Here is a 19,933-nt window from a genome sequence, read left to right on the forward strand (position 1 = left end):
TAAGTTATTCTTTCTGACGAAATCTGACACAGGCGGACTTATTACACACAATATGTGAGTATGTAATGCTGAGAAGAAAAGTTTGTGAATGAACTCAAAAAAAAAAAAACGATAGATAGGTGGACCCCCGCTTTTAAGGGAACATTTTTTACTTTTTAAACCACCAGGGTATTCATGCATGTGTGTGTTTGTTTATAAGCCACTATCAACTTCTGAGGTCCGCAGATACATAACCTATTTGCAAGTTTAAAAATGTAAACACTTGTAAAAAAAAAAAAAAAAAAAAAAAAAGAGGCATGGTTGTACTACTTGTAATACTAAGCCATCTAGCCAGCCGTGCCTCCGATCATGGCTTTCTTGAACTATAGTGGTTGGTTCCATCTGCCAATCCCAACATCACTACTTCATTCTGTAATAACATAGAGACTGGAGGAAGGAACCACAACTTATGCTGCGTACACACGGTCGGACTTTTGGACCGGACTGGTCCGACAGACGCCGACGGACCAAATCCGATCGTGTGTGGGCTTCACTGGACCTTCAGCTGACTTTTCCAGTCGCAAATCTGACGGACTTTAGATTTGGAACATGCTTCAAATCTTTACATCGTAACTCCGCCGGACCCAGAAATCCGCTCGTCTGTATGCTAGTCCGATGGACAAAAACCAACGCTAGGGCAGCTATTGGCTACTGGCTATCAACTTCCTTATTTTAGTCCGGTGTACGTCAACACGTACAAATCCGCCGGACTTTGGTGTGATCGTGTGTAGGCAAGTCCATCGGAAGTCCACCAAAAGTCAGTCGAAAGTCTGTCGGACAAGCCGTCGGACTTTTGTTGCATTACAAGGAAGGACCAGGTACCTGACATTGCCAGAAGCCGCAGAGCAAAGACTGGTGTTGCGAAGGGATATTTACAAACATACTTTTTTTTTTTTTTTTTTTTTTTTTATTCTTTTATTTAGTGACAGAGTCACTTTAGGGACTTAATTTGTTTGAAATACAGTTGCTTCCCCTAAATCAATCTTTGTTCATTCATGGCACCCTTTTAAAGAATATAAAATCTTGCAGCACCCAACTCTAAAATGTAAGAAATGTAAATGGTACGTATCCATGAGAAACCTGAGCCTGGGACAATGCAAGAATTGTTGAAATTTACTTCACATCAAAAACCGCCCTTCACACCAGAGGTTTCTATATCACATCAGAAACCCCACACCTTATGTCAGAGGCAGAGGCGTATCTAGTGAAAATGGCGCCTATGGCAAGCACTAAAACTGCGCCCCTGTCAAAAAAAAAAAAAAAAAAAAACAGCTAACAAAACTACAAGTCAAGCTCTTTAATCTTTCTATTAACAAATTATGGATTAGTACTACATAAACTGCCCAATGGATCAGTTCGCCCCTGATTATTAAACATTCTACATTCAGTGAAAGTTCATGTACTGCAAAGTTTGCACTGCATAAACTTTCACTGGATGTGGACTGTTTAAGGAGCTTGTTGCACAAATCACTTTATTAAACTTTATGATATCTATTTATTTAATCCATATTGAGCACTATTTGATTGGCTGCTTCTGCTTGGCATATACACACAATCAAATATGGTGCTCAATATGGTTTAAATTAATATGCATAGCCATAAATATCAGAAATAAAAGTGTAATAAAGTGATTTCTGCAACAGCAGGTACTACTTTTAAATAGACTGCGAATGTGACTACAGGAGATGGCCAGACTGCGAATGTGACTACAGCTGATGACCAGACTGCAAATACAGGAGATGACCAGACTACGAATGCGACTATAAGAGATGACCAGACTGTGAATGTGACTACAGGAGAGGACTAGACTGCGAATACAGGAGATGACCAGACTGCGAATGTGACATACTACAGGAGATGACCAGACTGCGAATGCGACATACTACAGGAGATGACCAGACTGCGAATGCGACATACTACAGGAGATGACCAGACTGCGAATGCGACATACTACAGGAGATGACCAGATTGCAAATGCGACATACTACAGGAGATGACCAGACTGCGAATGCAAAATACTACAGGAGATGACCAGATTGCGAATGCGACATACTACAGGAGATGACCAGACTGCGAATGCAAAATACTACAGGAGATGACCAGATTGAGAATGCAACATACTACAGGAGATGACCAGATTGCGAATGTGACATACTACAGGAGATGACCAGATTGCGAATGTGACTATAAGAGATGACCAGACTGCGAATGTGACTACAGGAGATGACTGGACTGCGAATGCGACTACAGCAGATGACCAGACTGCGAATGCGACATACTACAGAAGATGACCAGATTGCGAATGCGACATACTACAGGAGATGACCAGACTGCGAATGCGACTACAAGAGATGACCAGACTGCGAATGCGACTACAGGAGATGACAAGACTGCGAATGCGACTTCAGCAGATGACCAGACTGCGAATGCGACTACAGGAGATGACCAGACTGCGAATGCGACTACAGCAGATGACCAGACTGCGAATGCAACTACAGCAGATGACCAGACTGCATATGTGACTACAGGAGATGACTAGACTGCGAATGTGACTACAGCAGATGACCAGACTGCGAATGTGACTACAGCAGATGACCAGACTGCAAATGTGACTACAGGAGATGACCAGACTGCGAATGCGACTACAGCAGATGACCAGACTGCGAATGCGACTACAGCAGATGACCAGACTGCATATGTGACTACAGGAGATGACCAGACTGCGAATGTGACTACAGCAGATGACCAGACTGCGAATGTGACTACAGCAGATGACCAGACTCTGAATGTGACTACAGCAGATGACCAGACTGCGAATGCGACATACTACAGGAGATGACCAGACTGCGAATGCGACTACAGCAGATGACCAGACTGCGAATGCGACTACAGCAGATGACCAGACTGCGAATGCGACTACAGCAGATGACCAGACTGCGAATGCGACTACAGCAGATGACCAGGCTGCGAATGCGACTACAGCAGATGACCAGACTGCGAATGCGACATACTACAGCAGATGACCAGACTGCGAATGCGACATACTACAGCAGATGACCAGACTGCGAATGCGACTACAGGAGATGACCAGACTGCGAATGTGACATACTACAGGAGATGACCAAGTAGCCAGTTTTAAAATTTAAGCTTTCAGCAATGCACAGCTATACAGGAGGATAAAGAATATTGTCGGAGAGGGTTTAGTAACACTGAGTCTATAGGTAGAAAGACCTACCTGACCAACCGGGCTCACCTCTCAGAGGTCCGGGGGCGGAGCTTTCCGTGGTAGGGGCAGGGGGTTACGGCGGTAGGGGGCGGGAATATTCGTGGTCCAGGAGAGGTGATGTCAGTGCTCCGAGCACATACAGAGTACATGGGGCGGGGCAGGGCAGGGTCAGAGCGTCAGTGGAGCTCCCTTCCCTGCCCCTCCCTGCTGACAGAGCCTCCCTCAGCCTAAACCGAGCCCGACAGCCATCTGATAGAACACCAGCGCCACGATCCTGCAGGCTGGCCGCGGCGCTGGGGGCTATATTAGTCTGGGAGGACAGGTGGGGGGTTTTTATTCATGCAGAGGGCGGCTTTTTGCCGCCCCTTCCCTCCATGGCGCCCATGGCACTTGCCATGGCTGCCATACCTTAGATACGCCACTGGTCAGAGGTCTCCCCTTCACGTCTCCCCTTATACATAAATCCCCAGTCACATCAGAGTTGCCGCTGGACGGTAGGGGCCCCCTGTACATGAAATTCAGTATAGAGTCCGCCCAATCATACAATCCCCTCTTCAAATCAGAGCCCTACTTTTTGGCTCCAGCAGCACAGCAGAGTGTGGTAGTTGGAGGAAGCTGACCCGTCTTATCCTGAATGCAGGGGGGCGGTCCTGCGTGCCGTCTGTCCTGAATCAGAGTCATAGATTTTCATGGTGAAGACGAGCCAACCGCCATGATGATGGTGCATGTCCTGGCCCTAGAGCGTAATTGGTTGTTATGGTGCTGGTGGCCAGCACGCCTGCACCATGGCAACTCATGACACTGGTCCAGGGTATACTGGGTCTTGTGCTTGCAGCACCCCAGGGAAACCCAGTTGGCACACCAAGGTGCCACAGTACCCTGGTTAACCGCTTGCCGACCAGCCGCCGTCATACTGCAGCAGGTTGGCAAGTTCCCACGAGCCGTTGTAGCTATACATCAGCTCCTTTAAGCGGGATAGCAGGCGCGCGCACGCACCCGCTGCACTGTGGTCGTGATGACCGCCGACCACGAGCAATCACTGGTATGAGAGGCAGAACAGGAACGTGTGTGTATGTGTGTAAACACACAAATCCCTGTTCTGTTCTGTGAGGAGAGACATCTGAGTTCTTAATAGCTAGGAACCATGATTTGTCATCTCCTCTAGTCAGTCCCCTCCCCCTACAGTTAGAAACACATAGTCAAGGAACACAGTTAACCCCTTGATCGCCCCCTAGTGTTAACCCCTTCCCTGCCAGTGACATTTATACAGTAATCAGAGCATTTTTATAGCACTGATTGCTGTATAATTGTCAATCGTCCCAAAAATGTGTCAAAAGTGTCTGATGTGTCCGCCATAATGTCACAGTCACAATATAAATCACAGATCGCCGCCACTACTAGTAAAAAATAAAAATAAAAAAATAATAAAAAATGCCATAAATCTATCCCCTATTTTGTAGACGCTATAACTTTTGCACAAACCAATCAATATACGCTTATTGCGATTTTTATTACCAAAAATATGTAGAAGAATACATATCAGCCTAAACCGAGAAAAAAATTAGCTTTTTTTAAAAAAAATAGGGGATATTTATTATAGCAAAATGTACAAAATATTGTGCTTTTTTCAAAATTGTCGCTCTTTTTTTGTTTAAAGTGCAAAAGATAAAAAACGCAGAGGTGATCAAATACCACCAAAAAAAAGCTCTATTTGTGGGAAAAAAAGAACGTCAATTTTGTTTGGGTACAGCGTTGCACGACCGCGCAATTGTCAGTTAAAGCGATGCAGTGCCGTATAGCAAAAGAAATGCTCAGGTCATTGAGCAGCCAAATCTTCCGGGGCTGAAGTGGTTAAGAAACACTGCCCTAAATTATAAGTGTTCAGTATCCAGTCATATCTAAAGGATTTAGCCGTTGTCATCCAGTTTTGTTTTTTTTTTGGTTGCCTGCCACCAAGAAAGAGTTTTGGGTGGACCAGTCTGTATTGACACTTTTTAGACCTAACCCGGCACTGGTTGTCACAAATTTCCAAACCAAATGTGCAGTTAACTACGTCATTGAACATATCTCACTTCTTGGCAGACAGTTCTACAGTCGTGTGAAACTGATTATTTTCTACAGGAGGTTGAGGATTTATATTAGTGATTTTTACACAGTACTTGCCCCTTCTTGACCTGTAATTATTGGTGTGCTGCTGTGCCCTGCGGGTTTTCTGACTATTGAAAAATTTCTGAACATGGGCGCTGGACTGCATGATTGCTTTGCTCAACAATAAACAGGTCATTCCCTTCCTCCAAGGATAAGACACAAAATAACGAACAATAAGGGCCATATTATCCATCCCATCTAGCCAATCCTGATTAATTATTCACAACAGCCTCCGTGCACTTGTCAAAGCCATTTCTGGGGCTTTCAACTGGAAGACTCGGTTGCTATGAAACAGCCCAGAGTCATTATTATTGGGCCAGTGGCTAGTAAGAATCAGTTACTGTCCTTTAAATCTCTCTTTTGACAACATAAACAGAAAAAATGACTGTTGCCTTTGAAGTAAGTAAATGTACAGTTTTAGCTCTCCTATGGTACCGCAAGATAACTGTAAAATTTATGTAAGAAATACAATTTATGTAAGAGATAATAATTATTATGTTTTAAGAGTTTTGCTATATATTGTGGAGAATGTTAATGTTAAAAGAGCCTGGGCAAAGAAGGTAAAAAATGGCACCCACACTGCATGATAATTCTTCAGATGGTGGAGTTGAAAGGGTATAGTAAATCCAGTGGCTAATAAAACTTAGCAAAGGCATTGATGTTGCAGGACCAGTTCTTCTCGGTGATCACTTCCCCCATACTCCGGGGAGCAATTAGCAATTTGGCAAGTATGGTCATTTCAAATCATAGTTGGATACATTGCAACTGCTTAAAGTACACTGGCCCTCCATGTAACTGAAATATTCTTAGAATTGGCACGCGGTACTGATGTATGAGCATCAGATTCCTGGCAGAAAACTACTGCGTATAAATGTGAGGATGGGCTATAGAGTAAATGCACGCGTTTGTGCTTTTTTGAGCGTACACCACATAAAAACGATCAAGCATTTCTTGGGATGTCGTGTATGCACATATTTGTGTGTCTTCGCACATATGTGCAAAAAATACACAGTTCAGACCCTTGATATTTCACCAAAGCCCCCAACAGGGCTGCAAAAAAAGAATTGTAAAAAAAAAAATATTGTAAAAACTAATAAATAATATTGTAAAAAATAATAAATAAAATACAAATAAAAAATGACTGACACTGTCCATTGCCCTACTGACGCCAAGCTCTGCCCTACTGATGCCAAGCTCTGCCCTACTGACGCCAAGCTCTGCCCTACTGACGCCAAGCTCTGCCATACTGACGCCAAGCTCTGCCCTACTTGACGCCAAGCTCTGCCCTACTGATGCCAAGCTCTGCCAAGCTCTGCCATACTGACACCGTCCGCAGCTCTACTGACACCGTCCGCTGCTTTATTGACAGCATTCACTGCTCTACTGACACCGTCCACTGCCCTACTGACACCATCCAATGCTCTGCTGACACCGTCCACTGCTCTACTGACTGACACTGTCAACATTTAAGGTGGGCTAAGTTTATATTTTAACAGTGACATTTGCTGTATGATATTTTTCTACTAAGTTTTCCTTACTATTTAGTTAAGCCTTGCTAGTTAATTTCTTTTTTAAAAAAAGAGGCCACCGAACCCCTGGTGATCTTTGATCTGTTTCATGTTTAGGTAGATCTCCACCTCTCAAAGGTTGCCTACCCTTGCATTACAGCAGTGGTTCTCAACTCCTGTCCTCAGGAACCCACCAGGGTTGCCGATCTCCCGCAGCATTTTTTACTGACAAAACATGGGGAATTTACTGGCAGAGCACATTTTTTTACTGGCAACCTGAGAAATTAAAGAACTCCTATTGAAAACGAACACAGTGAATATTTGAACAGTATAAACGTGATATGGAAACACTGACAATACTAATAACAAGATAATTTGCTAGATATACACTTAAAAAGTCAACACCGCATTACATTTTCAGCCCCTGGCAGTTGTAAAAAAATCACAGATATTTACGAACTGTCAGTAAATTTACTGGCGGTTGGCAACCCTGGGACCCACTAACAGGCCAGGTTTTAAATATTACTTTGGGGAGATGCAGACTAGAATACTGCAATTACTGAGCAGCAAATGATATCACCTGTCATGTATTTCAGTTATCTTGCAAACCTGGCCTGTTAGTGGGTCCTGAGAACAGGAGTTGAGAACCACTGCATTACAGTGTAGTAAATATATAGTATTTTTATAAGTGTGATGCTATGACTTACATTTCGTAAGGTTGCGAGTAACCAAATAGGTATGGCAAATGCAACCTTCCTCTTTGTTTTATCACAGTTACATGAAAGTTCATGTTTTTGGGGCTTATTTACAAGATGTGCAAAGAGATCACAAAAACACCTGCAGGTAAAATCAAACTGTGTATAACATTTAATTGAATAATGACCGATAGAAATAATAAATGTAAATATATTGAAAAATTGTAAAAAGAAACTTGGCTATAGTTGCCTTTCGCCAAGGAGTCCCGCCCGTTTTCCAACAGCTTGAGATGATCAAACCAGATGTGTGCATGTAGCAGTCTTGGTGTAGTTCTGGCTGTGGTGCATACAGGAATAATTGGTAGTAATGATCAATTGTAACTCCTGGAAAGTAGCATTACCTTTTAAGGAAGATCGTGCATTTTCCTGAAGGGGCTCGGTCAGTTCTTAGTAAGGACACGCCTGTAGCATTGGGTCAATTCGTTGAAAACCATCCCCCATCTTCATACCTATGTATTGGTGAGCCATTCTTATGTGTTCGTGAGCCATAAAAAGGAAAATTAAATTTCTCCATTAGGCATGTGGAGAATATCCCTGTCTCCACACAGGAAGTAGGTTATTGCACACAAGGCCTCTGGGGCACCCAGCCCTGGGTCCTCAGGAGATATGTTAAAGTGGTGGACAGAACTTATGGGTAGAGAAAAAAAAAAAAAACCTCCGCTGCATAAACCTCTGAGGATTTTTTTTTTTTCTCTCTCCATCTACGTGTCTAAGATGGGAATTCCCCTTAATTTGTGAGATTTTTATTGCTTCCTTTTGCATCTCCAGGACAGGAAGTGAAGGGAAATCTCCCCAGTTGAACACATGCAGTAAAATACAAGCCAGATAGGAGCTTTACTTTTCCCTACTTGATTGAGACCTGAAAAAAAAAAAAGATTTGGCTATAACCACAATTATGTATAATTTAGTTTGGTGTCCATTAAAGTTTGGCTAATTGTAGCTGCCTAATGCTCGCTTGTTCACCACCCCAAAAACTGTTCTCTCTAGTTACCATAAAATGTATGACGGTGGAGTATTAATGTGTATGTCTTCAAGAGCCCCTGGTGTGAAGGACTAATATACAGTCTCTACGTAAGAGCTGCTTTTTATGTATACTTATACTCTGCTTCCACAAGATGGCTGCCTCCATGGTGGGTCATAAAAAGCCTCAATATTTTCCAACTAAAGTGACATACAGTATATCATTTACATTCCCAAAATGTCCCTATTGTGTGTATGCAGATTGTACCTCTAGAGGTGCAAAAATGAAACGTGATTTATGATCCACAAACTTCAAGCATATGTCATTAAAATCACATTATTTCAGTCGTTCCTCTCGGATATGTTGTTAATAAAAGATATGTGTTTTTGGTCTGTAAATCTACCTGGAAAGGTTATAATATCTGCACAGGTCCCGGGAAACAATAACTCAATATATCAGTGACAAGACGCCAGGCCCCGTTTCCTTACAAATTACATAAATATGCAGCTAACATGGTAAAGAGGCAGAAGAAAAATATGATTTTGCATCTACAAAGCAGGAATGTTTTTTTATTAAATGTACTGGGAGAAAAGAGTGCGTTACGGAGATTGGTACAGCGTGATAAAGTGGCAGTTGTCATGCCGAACGTTACTAAATACTGTTGTCTAGTGTAAACCTATCACTGGGGATACTAACCTAGTATATATAAAGCCAACAAATGTTTTTATTTTTTTTTTAAGTTTTAGTTTTGGATCAGTTATTAAAGACCTAGGTATCATGGAACAACCCAGGGTTCTGTTAGCCATGCGCTGTGAGATCCATTTCATTCAGTCCTCAGGCTAAACAGCACAGATGGGCCACCGACGGCTGTCTGGATACCAGAACAGCAATTGCATCTGATTGGATATAGCTGCTGTTCGACCGAAGCAGACTCCTTTGACAAAAAGTGATTGAATGATCTTCTTTTTTCGAGCAGAGCAGGGACACCCACTGAATGAATTTTGGCTGGTCCACAGGAAATTCGCTCAGTGTAAGCCCAACTTTTCTCCATAGTTTGCTTGAAGTTCCTTAATCAATAAGCAATCTATACCTCGATATGTACACTAGCATCTCCTATACTTGAGTTGAGCTTTTGGCATTTTTTTGCCAAAGCTCCTAAACTCAACTCTGTAAAAGCCTATGTTTTAATGTAAACATAGGCTTTTACCAGAGTTTAGTTGCTGCTGCGGATAGGGGAACTTCAACCTCCCTCAACCTCCCTCTCCTGAATGCAAAAGAACCGCATTCAGGATAGGAACGTTTTGACGTTTTGCATTTTCCTGCAGCTGGCTGTCAAAGTAGGCAGTGTGTACATGAAGCCAGGACCTGGATCACCTGCTGCTGGCACTGTGGTTCCAGAGGGAAAGGTTGTACTTCTGGTGTCTACCAACGGGTGTCTCCCAGAAGCCAGCAGATCCCAGTAATCGGGCTCCACTTGATGCTGCCTGCTGGGGGGGGGGGGGGGGGTATGTTCCCCTTCCATAGTACCTTGTGTTTCAGTGTTTTACCCTGCCTTATTCCTGCCTGATCCTGCTCCTGTTTTGTACCTGCACCTTGTACCCTGCTGCCTCATATCTGCTCCCCTTGTTCCTGATCCCAGTTCTTAGTTCCCTCCTTCCTTGCATCTCCGGTATTACCCTGTTTATCTGTGTTTCTCATTTTGTATATACTGTGTATATGTCTGTGTGTGTGTGTGTGTGTGTGTGTGTATATATATATATATATATATATATATACACACAGCATCTCACAAAAGTGAGTACACCCCTCACATTTTTGCAACTATTTTATTATATCTTTTCATGTGACAGCGCTGAAGAAATTACACTTTGCTAGAATGTAAAGTGGTGAGTGTACAGCTTATATAACAGTGTAAATCTGCTGTCCCCTCAAAATAACTCAACACACAGCCATTAATGTCTAAACCGCTGGCAAGAAAAGTGAGTACACCCCTAAGTGAAAATGTCCAAATTGGGCCCAAAGTGTCAATATTTTGTGTGGCCACCATTCTTTTCCAGCACTGCCTTAAACCTCTTGGGCATGGAGTTCACCAGAACTTTACAGGTTGCCACTGGAGTCCTCCTTCCATTCCTCCATGACAACATCACGGAGCTGGTAGATGTTAGAGACCTTGCGCTCCTCCACCTTCCGTTTGAGGATGCCCCATAGATGCTCAATAGGGTTTAGGTCTGGAGATATCACCTTTACCCTCAGCTTCTTTAGAAAGGCAGTGGTCATCTCGGAGGTGTGTTTGGGGTCGTTATCATGTTGGAATAGATAGTCATGCTCTTTTTCAGTATGTCACAGTACATGTTGGCATTCATGGTTCCCTAATGCTGCCCAGTGCCGGCAGCATTAATGCAGCCCCAGACTATGACACCCCCACCACCATGCTTGACTGTAGGCAAGACACACTTGTCTTTGTACTCCTCACCTGGTTGCCGCCACACACGCTTGACCATATCTGAACCAAATAAGTTTATCTTGGTCTCATCAGACCACAGGACATGGTTCCAGTAATCCATGTCCTTAGTCTGCTTGTCTTCAACAAACTATTTGTGGGCTTTCTTGTGCACCATCTTTAGAAGAGGCTTCCTTCTTGGACGGCAGCCATACAGACCAATTTGATGCAGTGTGCGGCGTATGGTCTGAGCACTGACAGGCTGACCCCCGAACCCTTCAACCTCTGCAGCAATGCTGGCAACACACATTTGTCTATTTCCAAAGACAACTTCTGGATATGACGCTGAGCACGTGCAACTTCTTTGGTCAACCATGGCGCAGCCTCTTCTGAGTGGAACCTGTCCTGTTAAACCGCTGTATGGTCTTGGCCACCGTGCTGCGGCTCAGTTTCAGGGTTTTGTCACTCTTCTTATAGCCTAGGCCATCTTTATGTAGAGCAACAATTCTTTTTTTTTTTCAGATCCTCAGAGTTCTTTGGCATGAGGTGCCATGTTGAACTTCCAGTGACCAGTATGAGAGAATGAGAGCGATAACACCAAATTTAACACACCTGCTCCCCATTCACACCTGAGACCTTGTAACACTAACGAGTCACATGACACCAGGGAGGGAAAATGGCTTATTGGGCCCAATTTGGACATTTTCACTTAGGGGTGTACTCACTTTTGTTGCCAGCGGTTTAGACATTAATGGCTGTGTGTTGAGTTATTTTGAGGTTACAGCAAATTTACACTGTTATACAAGCTGTACACTCACTACTTTACATTGTAGCAAAACTGCCATTTCTTTAGTTTTGTCACATGAAAAGATGAAAAGATATAATAAAATTTTACAAAAATGTGAGGGGTGTACTCACTTTTGTAAGATAGTGTGTGTGTGTGTATATATATATATATATATATATATATATATATATGAATGTGTTAGTTTGCTAGTTAGACTTTCTGGTACTTAGGTTGCTTGTTAGGTATTTTGTCATATGGTTTTGGTTCACTTGTATCTTCACATTTGCTGGTGTTTGAATGTGTTTTGTGTCACTGTTAATAAACTTACTTAAACCATATACAGACTGGTCTCATTTTCCCTAAGTGTAGCTACGCAGATCTGACCATCCCTACAATCGGTATCCCTGACATACCCACTGAAACCAATGGATCTTTTTAGCTATTTGTAAGTAGGGGATTCTTCCCACTGACCACGAATGTAAGAGGCATTCTTCCCTACTGACCATCACACTAATGCTCTGTGAGCTACAAATTTGCAGCTCACAGTAAATAGCAGGGATTCCCCGAGACTGGAAAGTTATTTCAGGGGTTCCTTCATTGAGAAAGCCTGGGTTAGACCATTTGTTACATTTGTATTGCAGTATTTGTCCCCTCTACAGCAATTTCAACTCATATTTGTCTTGGTGACCGTTGTCACAGAGACATAAAGTGAAGAGAGATCCAAACATTTTTGAGCTATCACCAGAACAAGAGGGGAGGGAAAATCCACCAATGGGATTGGCAGATAGTACTCCAGGACTGAGGAGTGCTCACGCGTCATTATGTAAGTGCTGCTCGGTCCTGAAGAATGCTCCCCCAAGAAGGCAGCAGGGAAAAATTTTATGTATAGGGGTTTAAAAAAACAAAATATTTCAGGGGGATACTTTGGGGGTGGAGGGCTTACACGTCCTGCTTTAAAGCGGGGGTCCACCTATCTATCGTTTTCACAAACTTTTCTTCTCATGATTATCTACTCACATGTTCTGTGTAATAAGTCCGCCTGTGTCCGATTTCGTTGTAAAGAATAACTTATAAAATTCACTGAAGGCGGTTTCCATCTTCATTGTGGGCATTTGAAGCCCACAAGCATTTATTTCCTGGATGCGGTCAATGCTGTGCTCCCAGCATTCACCGAGATGTTGTGATGACGCTGTTGCACAATGCATGCTGGGAAGCCTGAGACTAGCTCCCAGGGGACTGTGGGAGGTCTGGGAGAGGCCAGAAACACGCCTACTCCCATGGGAGGAAAACCAGGAAGTGCTAAGAAGATTAGAAAATAAAAGGTAATTACGGCGATTTAAATTTTTTTACACAGCATGTCAGCATCTAGGCAAGGAAGAGAATGCATAGACATAATGTTCAAAATTTGGGTGGAACCCCGCTTTAAAGAAAATCTGTATTTGAAGAAAATTGGACGTCTTTGCTGCTGACCTCTCCCTGCAGAGTTCTAATTCTTTTTTTCTCTATCCAAATACAAATTATTTTTTGTCTGGAGTTGGGCTTTAACATAATAATATAAAAAAGTATAAAAATGCCACCCACCATATAAGTTTGAAACTGTTTCTAAACCTGACAGGTTTGCTGATCAGATGTCAGATGTGAAATATATGCCTTAAGGGAAGTGAGAAATTCTCCTGTAAGTAATCTTTCTGTTCTGTTTCTTTGCAGGATCTAGATTTCTCATTACATCATCGGGAGCCTTGTATATTACAGATGTACAGAATGAAGATGGATTAAATAATTATCGATGTACAACGCGGCACAAATATACAGGAGAAACGCGGCAGAGTAACAGCGCCAGACTGACTGTATCAGGTACAGGAATTCTTCACTCTTGTCTATGGCAGCCTAACCCCAAATGACCCCAACGAGTGTTCTACCCATAGTCTTCTATAGTCACACCAGAAAAGACATTGTTGCTATAGGCAACTTTATGGGATCTATTTATAAAAAAAAAAAAAAAAAAAGTTTGCTTGGTGAATGTCTCATCGTTAAGCCTTAAGCCTCGTACACACAATTGGACTTTCCGACAACAAAACCGTGGATTTTTGTTCTAAGGTTGTTGGCTCCAACTTGTCTTGCATACACATGGTCACACAAATGTTGGCCAACAATTACGACCGTAGTGACGTACAAGACGTACGTGATATCTCCATTACGAACGCTAGTTTTAAAAGACCGAGCGCTTCCGGCTCGTCCTTGACTCCGAGCATGCGTGTTTGTACTTTGGACTTTTGTCCATACGATCGGAAAGTCCGACAACACACATTTGTTGGCGGAAAATTTGAGAACATGCTAGCCAACATTTCTTGGCAGAAAATCCAACAACAATTGTCCGATGGAGCATACACACGCTCGGACTTACCGCCAACAAGCTCGCATCCAACATTTCCCATCAGAAAATCCGATCGTGTGTATAGGGGCTTTAGGCCTCGTGCACATGGTACGAAAATCTGAAGGGAAAATTCGTAAAGACGAGCTGTCTGCGGATTTTCGGATCGTTAGTACGGTGCATTCGACAGACTATTTGACTTTTTCGTCAGACAAAAGCTGGATGTGCAGGCTATAAAATTTTTGTCGGATGTGAACTCAACATCTGATTTTCAGATGGTCAGTACAGAAATTGTCACACAAAAGTCGAAAAGTACAAACACACATGCTCGGAATCAAGGAACGACCGGGAAGAGTTCGGTCTTGTAAACTACCATTCGTAATCTAGTATTAACATTCGTGACGCGGCAATTGATGAAATGTCGAAATGCAGCGCACATGCTCTTCTTCTTTAATGGGATAATAATGAAACTGATTTGCCGGTGATACCGATGTAGTTACGCCAAACGTTTTTTAAAAGCCATTTGTTTTGTACGATCTGAAAATCGCAAATTAACGCTCACCAAACTTCTACTAACATGAAATTAGCAGAAGGAGCCCAAAGGGTGGCGCTTGAGAAATTAACTTCCTCTTTATACTCTCATAGTACGTGACTACGTTCGTGTTTGTCAAACAACAATTTGCGGATAGTTCGTATTCTAGACAAAATCCTGCACACGTGCTTTTGACAAAAATTTGACAAAAATCAGGCGCTCGGTCGTCCAACAATCAAACCGTGTGTACGAGGCCTTATGGCCCATACACACGATCCTAGGATCATACGACAGATCGTATGACTTTTTTTGCTTAATAGTAGCAAGTAGAAATTGAATAGGTAAAAAAAGTCACGAAAATTCTCGTACGACAGAAAAAAAAAATCGGAAGTGGTGTTATGTGTTGTAATGTATTTGTATTGTATTTTCGGACGACTTTTAGCGTGCTTCACTTTGTCAGACAGCTTGATTCAACAGGTCTGGCAGTAATCAGGCCTGGGTGTGGCAAGTTAAATTTCTACCTCAGTGTGTGCATGCGTGTGTGTGTGTGTGTGTGTGTGTGTGTGTGTATGTATGTATATATATATATATATATATATATATATATATATATATATATATATATATATATATATATATATATAATATAATATAATATAATTGTGCTCATAAGTTTACATACCCTGGCAGAATTTATGATTTCTTGGCCATTTTTCAGAGAATATGAACGATAACACAAAAACATTTCTTTCACTCATGGTTACTGTTTGGCTGAAGCCATTTATTATCAATCAACTGTGTTTACTCTTTTTAAATAATAATCACAACAGAAACTACCCAAATTACCCTGATCAAAAGTTTACATACCCTGGTGATTTTGGCCTGATAACATGCACACAAGTTAACACAAAGGGGTTTGAAAGGCTATTAAAGGTAACCATCGTCACCTGTGATCTTTTCGCTTGTAATTAGTGTGCGTATAAAAGGTTTAGTTTCTGGACTCCTGACAGACCCTTGCATCTTTCATCCAGTGCTGCATTGATGTTTCTGGATTCGGAGTCATGGAGAAAGCAAAAGAATTTTCAAAGCATCTGCGGGAAAAGGTAGTTGAACTGTATAAAACAGGAAAGGGATATTACATAGTTACATATAGTTACATAGTAGGTGAGGTTGAAAAAAGACACAAGTCCATCAAGTCCAACCTATGTGTGTGATTATGTGTCAGTATTTCATTACATATCCCTGTATGTTGCGGTCATTCAGGTGATTATCTAATAGTTTCTTGAAGCTTTCAATGCTCCCCGCTGAGACCACCGCCTGTGGAAGGGAATTCCACATCCTTGCCGCTCTTACAGTAAAGAACCCTCTACGTAGTTTAAGGTTAAACCTCTTTTCTTCTAATTTTAATGAGTGGCCACGAGTCTTATTAAACTCTCTTCTGCAAAAAAGTTTTATCCCTATTGTGGGGTCACCAGTACAGTATTTGTAAATTGAAATCATATCCCCTCTCAAGCGTCTCTTCTCCAGAGAGAATAAGTTCAGTGCTCACAACCTTTCCTCATAACTAAGATCCTCCAGACCCATTATTAGCTTTGTTGCCCTTCTTTGTACTCGCTCCATTTCCAGTACATCCCTCCTGAGGACTGGTGCCCAGAACTGGACAGCATACTCCAGGTGCGGCCGGACCAGAGTCTTGTAGAGCGGGAGAATTATCGTTTTATCTCTGGAGTTAATCCCCCTTTTAATGCATGCCAATATTCTGTTTGCTTTATTAGCAGCAGCTTGGCATTGCATGCCATTGCTGAGCCTATCATCCACTAGGACCCCCAGGTCCTTTTCCATCCTAGATTCCCCCAGAGGTCTCCCCCCACCCAAATGCATTATTTTACATTTTTCTACATTGAACCTCATTTGCCATGTAGTCGCCCACCCCATTAATTTGTTCAGGTCTTTTTGCAGGGTTTCCACATCCTGTGGAGAAGTTATTGCCCTGCTTAGCTTAGTATCGTCTGCAAATACAGAGATTGAACTGTTTATCCCATCCTCCAGGTCGTTTATAAACAAATTAAATAGGATTGGTCCCAGCACAGAACCCTGGGGAACCCCACTATCCATATAAAAAGATATCCAAGGAATTGAGAATGCCAATCAGCAGTGTTCAAACTCTAATCAAGAAGTGGAAAATGAGGGGTTCTGTTGAAACCAAACCACAGTCAGGTAGATCAACTAAAATTTCAGCCACAACTGCCAGGAAAATTGTTCAAGATGCAAAGAAAAACCCACAAATAACTTCAGGTGAAATACAGGATTCTCTGAAAACATGTGGTGTGGCTGTTTCAAGATGCACAATAAGGAGGCACTTGAAGAAAGATGGGCTGCATGGTCGAGTCACCAGAAGGAGCCATTACTACGCAAATGCCACAAAGTATCCTCCTTACAATACGCCAAACAGCATAGAGACAAGCCTCAAACCTTCTGGCACAAAGTCATTTGGAGTGATGAGACCAAAATTTAGCTTTTTGGCCACAACCATAAACACTTCACTTGGAGAGGAGTCAACAAGGCCTATGATGAAAGGTACACCATTCCTACTGTGAAACACGGAGTTGGATCGCTGATGTTTTGGGAATGTGTGAGCTACAAAGGCACACGAAATTTGGTCAAAATTGATGGCAAGAAAATGCAGTATGTTAGCAAAAATTACTGGAGGCACATTTGCATTCATCAACCAGGAAGCTGCACATGGGATGTACTTGGACATTCCAACATGACAATGATCTAAAACACAAGGCCAAGTCAACCTGTCATTGGCTACAGCAGAATAAAGTGAAGGTTCTGGAGTGGCCATCTCAGTCTCCTGACCTCAATATCATTGAACCACTCTGGGGAGATCCCAAACATGCAGTTCATGCAAGACAGCCCAAGAATTTACAGGAACTGGAGGCTTTTTGCCAAGAGGAATGGGCAGCTTTATCATCTGAGAAGATAAAGAGCCTCATCCACAAATACCACAAAAGACTTCAAGCTGTCATTGATGTTAAAGAGGGTAATATGCGGTATTAAGAACCGGTTATGTAAACTTTTGATCAGGGTCATTTGAGTAGTTTCTGTTGCAATTATGATTTAAAAAGTCGGTTGATTGATAACAAATGGCTTCAGCCAAACACTAACCATGAGTGAAAGAAAAGTTTTTGTGGTATCTCATATTCTCTGAAAAATGGCCAAGAAATAATAAATTCTGCCACAATATGTAAACTTATGAACACAAATGTGTGCATGTGTGTGTGTGTGTGTATATATATATATATATATATATATATATATATATATATATATATATATATATATATATATATATATATATATAAATATATATATAGATATATAGTATCTCACAAAAGTGAGTACACCCCTCACAGTTTTGTAAATATTTTATTATATCTTTTCACGTGACAACACTGAAGAAATTACACTTTGCTACAATGTAAAGTAATGAGTGTACAGCTTAAATAACAGTGTAAATTTGCCATCCCCTCAAAATAACAGCCATTAATGTCTAAACCGCTGGCAACAAAAGTGAGTATACCCCTAATTAAAAATGTCCAAATTGGGCCCAATTAGCCATTTTCCCTTCCCGGTGTCATGTGACTTGTTAGTGTTACAAGGTCTCAGGTGTGAATGGGGAGCAGGTGTGTTAAATTTGGTGTTATCACTCTCAATCTCTCATATTGGTCACTGGAAGTTTAACATGGCACCTCATGGCAAAGAACTCTCTGAGGATCTGAAAAAAGAATTGTTGCTCTACATAAAGATGGCCTAGGCTATAAGAAAAATGCTAAGACCCTGAAACTGAGCTTCAGCATGGTGACCAAGACTATACAGCAATTTAACAGGACAGGTACCGCTCAGAACAGGCCTCGCCATGGTCGACCAAAGAAGTTGAGTGCACGTGCTCAGCGTCATATCCAGAGGTTGTCTTTGGGAAATAGACATATGAGTGCTGCCAGCATTGCTGCAGAGATTGAAGGGATGGGGTTCAGCCTGTCAGTGCTCAGACCATACGCCGCACACTGCATCAAATTGGTCTGCATGGCTGACTCTTCTAAAGATGATGCACAAGAAAACCCGCAAACAGTTTGCTGAAAACAAGCAGACTAAGGGCATGGATTACTGGAACCATGTCCTGTGGTCTGATGAGACCAAGATAAACTTATTTGGTTCAGATGGTGTCAAGCACGTGTGGCGGCAACCAGGTGAGGAGTACAAGCATGGTGGTGGGCGTGTCATGGTCTGGGACTGCATGAGTGCTGCCCGCACTGGGGAGCTACAGTTCATTGAGGGAACCATGGATGCCAACATGTACTGTGACCTACTGAAGCAGAGCATGATCCCTTCCCTTTGGAGACTGAGCCGCAGGGCAGGATTCCAACATGATAACGACCCCAAACACACCACTGCCTTGCTAAAGAAGCTGAGAGTAAAGGTGATGGACTGGCCAAGCACGTCTTCAGAAACCCAATTGAGCATCTGTGGGGAATCCTCAAAAGGAAGGTGGAGGAGCGCAAGGTCTCTAACATTCAAGAGCACTGTGATGTCATCATGGAGGAGTGGAGGAGTGGAAGAGGACTCCAGTGGCAACCTGTGAAGCTCTGGTGAACTCCATGCCCAAGAGGGTTAAGGCAGTGCTGGAAAATAATAGTGGCCACACAAAATATTGACACTTTGGATCCAATCTGGACATTTTCACTTAGGGGTGTACTCACTTTTGTTGCAGCAGTTTAGACATTAATGGCTGTGTGTTGAGTTATTTTGAGGGGACAGCAAATTTACACTGTTATACAAGCTGTACACTCACTACTTTACATTGTAGCAAAGTGTCATTTCTTCAGTGTTGTCACACGAAAAAGATATAATAAAATATTTGCAAAAATGTGAGGGGTGTACTCACTTTTGTGAGATGCTGTGTATATATACACACACATTTACATACACTGTATATACATATATATATATACATGTTTGATCTCTGAGGTGCACACCTATGGTTATGAATGTGCAATATGTGAAGAGCTGCATTGATTGTCACCGCTATATATTAGCACCTATAATTATAGGTCATCCAGTGACAACAGTAATTCGAAAGTGCACAGCATGAAATCTGGTTTG

General features: G+C 42.2%; 1 protein-coding gene across 4 annotated transcripts in view; it reads left to right on the top strand.

The window, feature by feature from the left end:
- The window catches only part of DSCAM (DS cell adhesion molecule), a 726,986-nt gene that overhangs the window by 262,921 nt on the left and 444,132 nt on the right, over window positions 1-19,933 (top strand). For all 4 annotated transcript variants that reach the window (XM_073617225.1, XM_073617227.1, XM_073617226.1 and 1 more), the window contains exon 4: window positions 13,572-13,718. In XM_073617225.1, the coding sequence (XP_073473326.1) occupies window positions 13,572-13,718 (147 nt within the window). The remainder of the gene's footprint in view (window positions 1-13,571; window positions 13,719-19,933) is intronic.

Source organism: Aquarana catesbeiana, linkage group LG02, assembly GCF_042186555.1.
Source record: "Aquarana catesbeiana isolate 2022-GZ linkage group LG02, ASM4218655v1, whole genome shotgun sequence".
Lineage (NCBI taxonomy): Eukaryota > Metazoa > Chordata > Amphibia > Anura > Ranidae > Aquarana > Aquarana catesbeiana.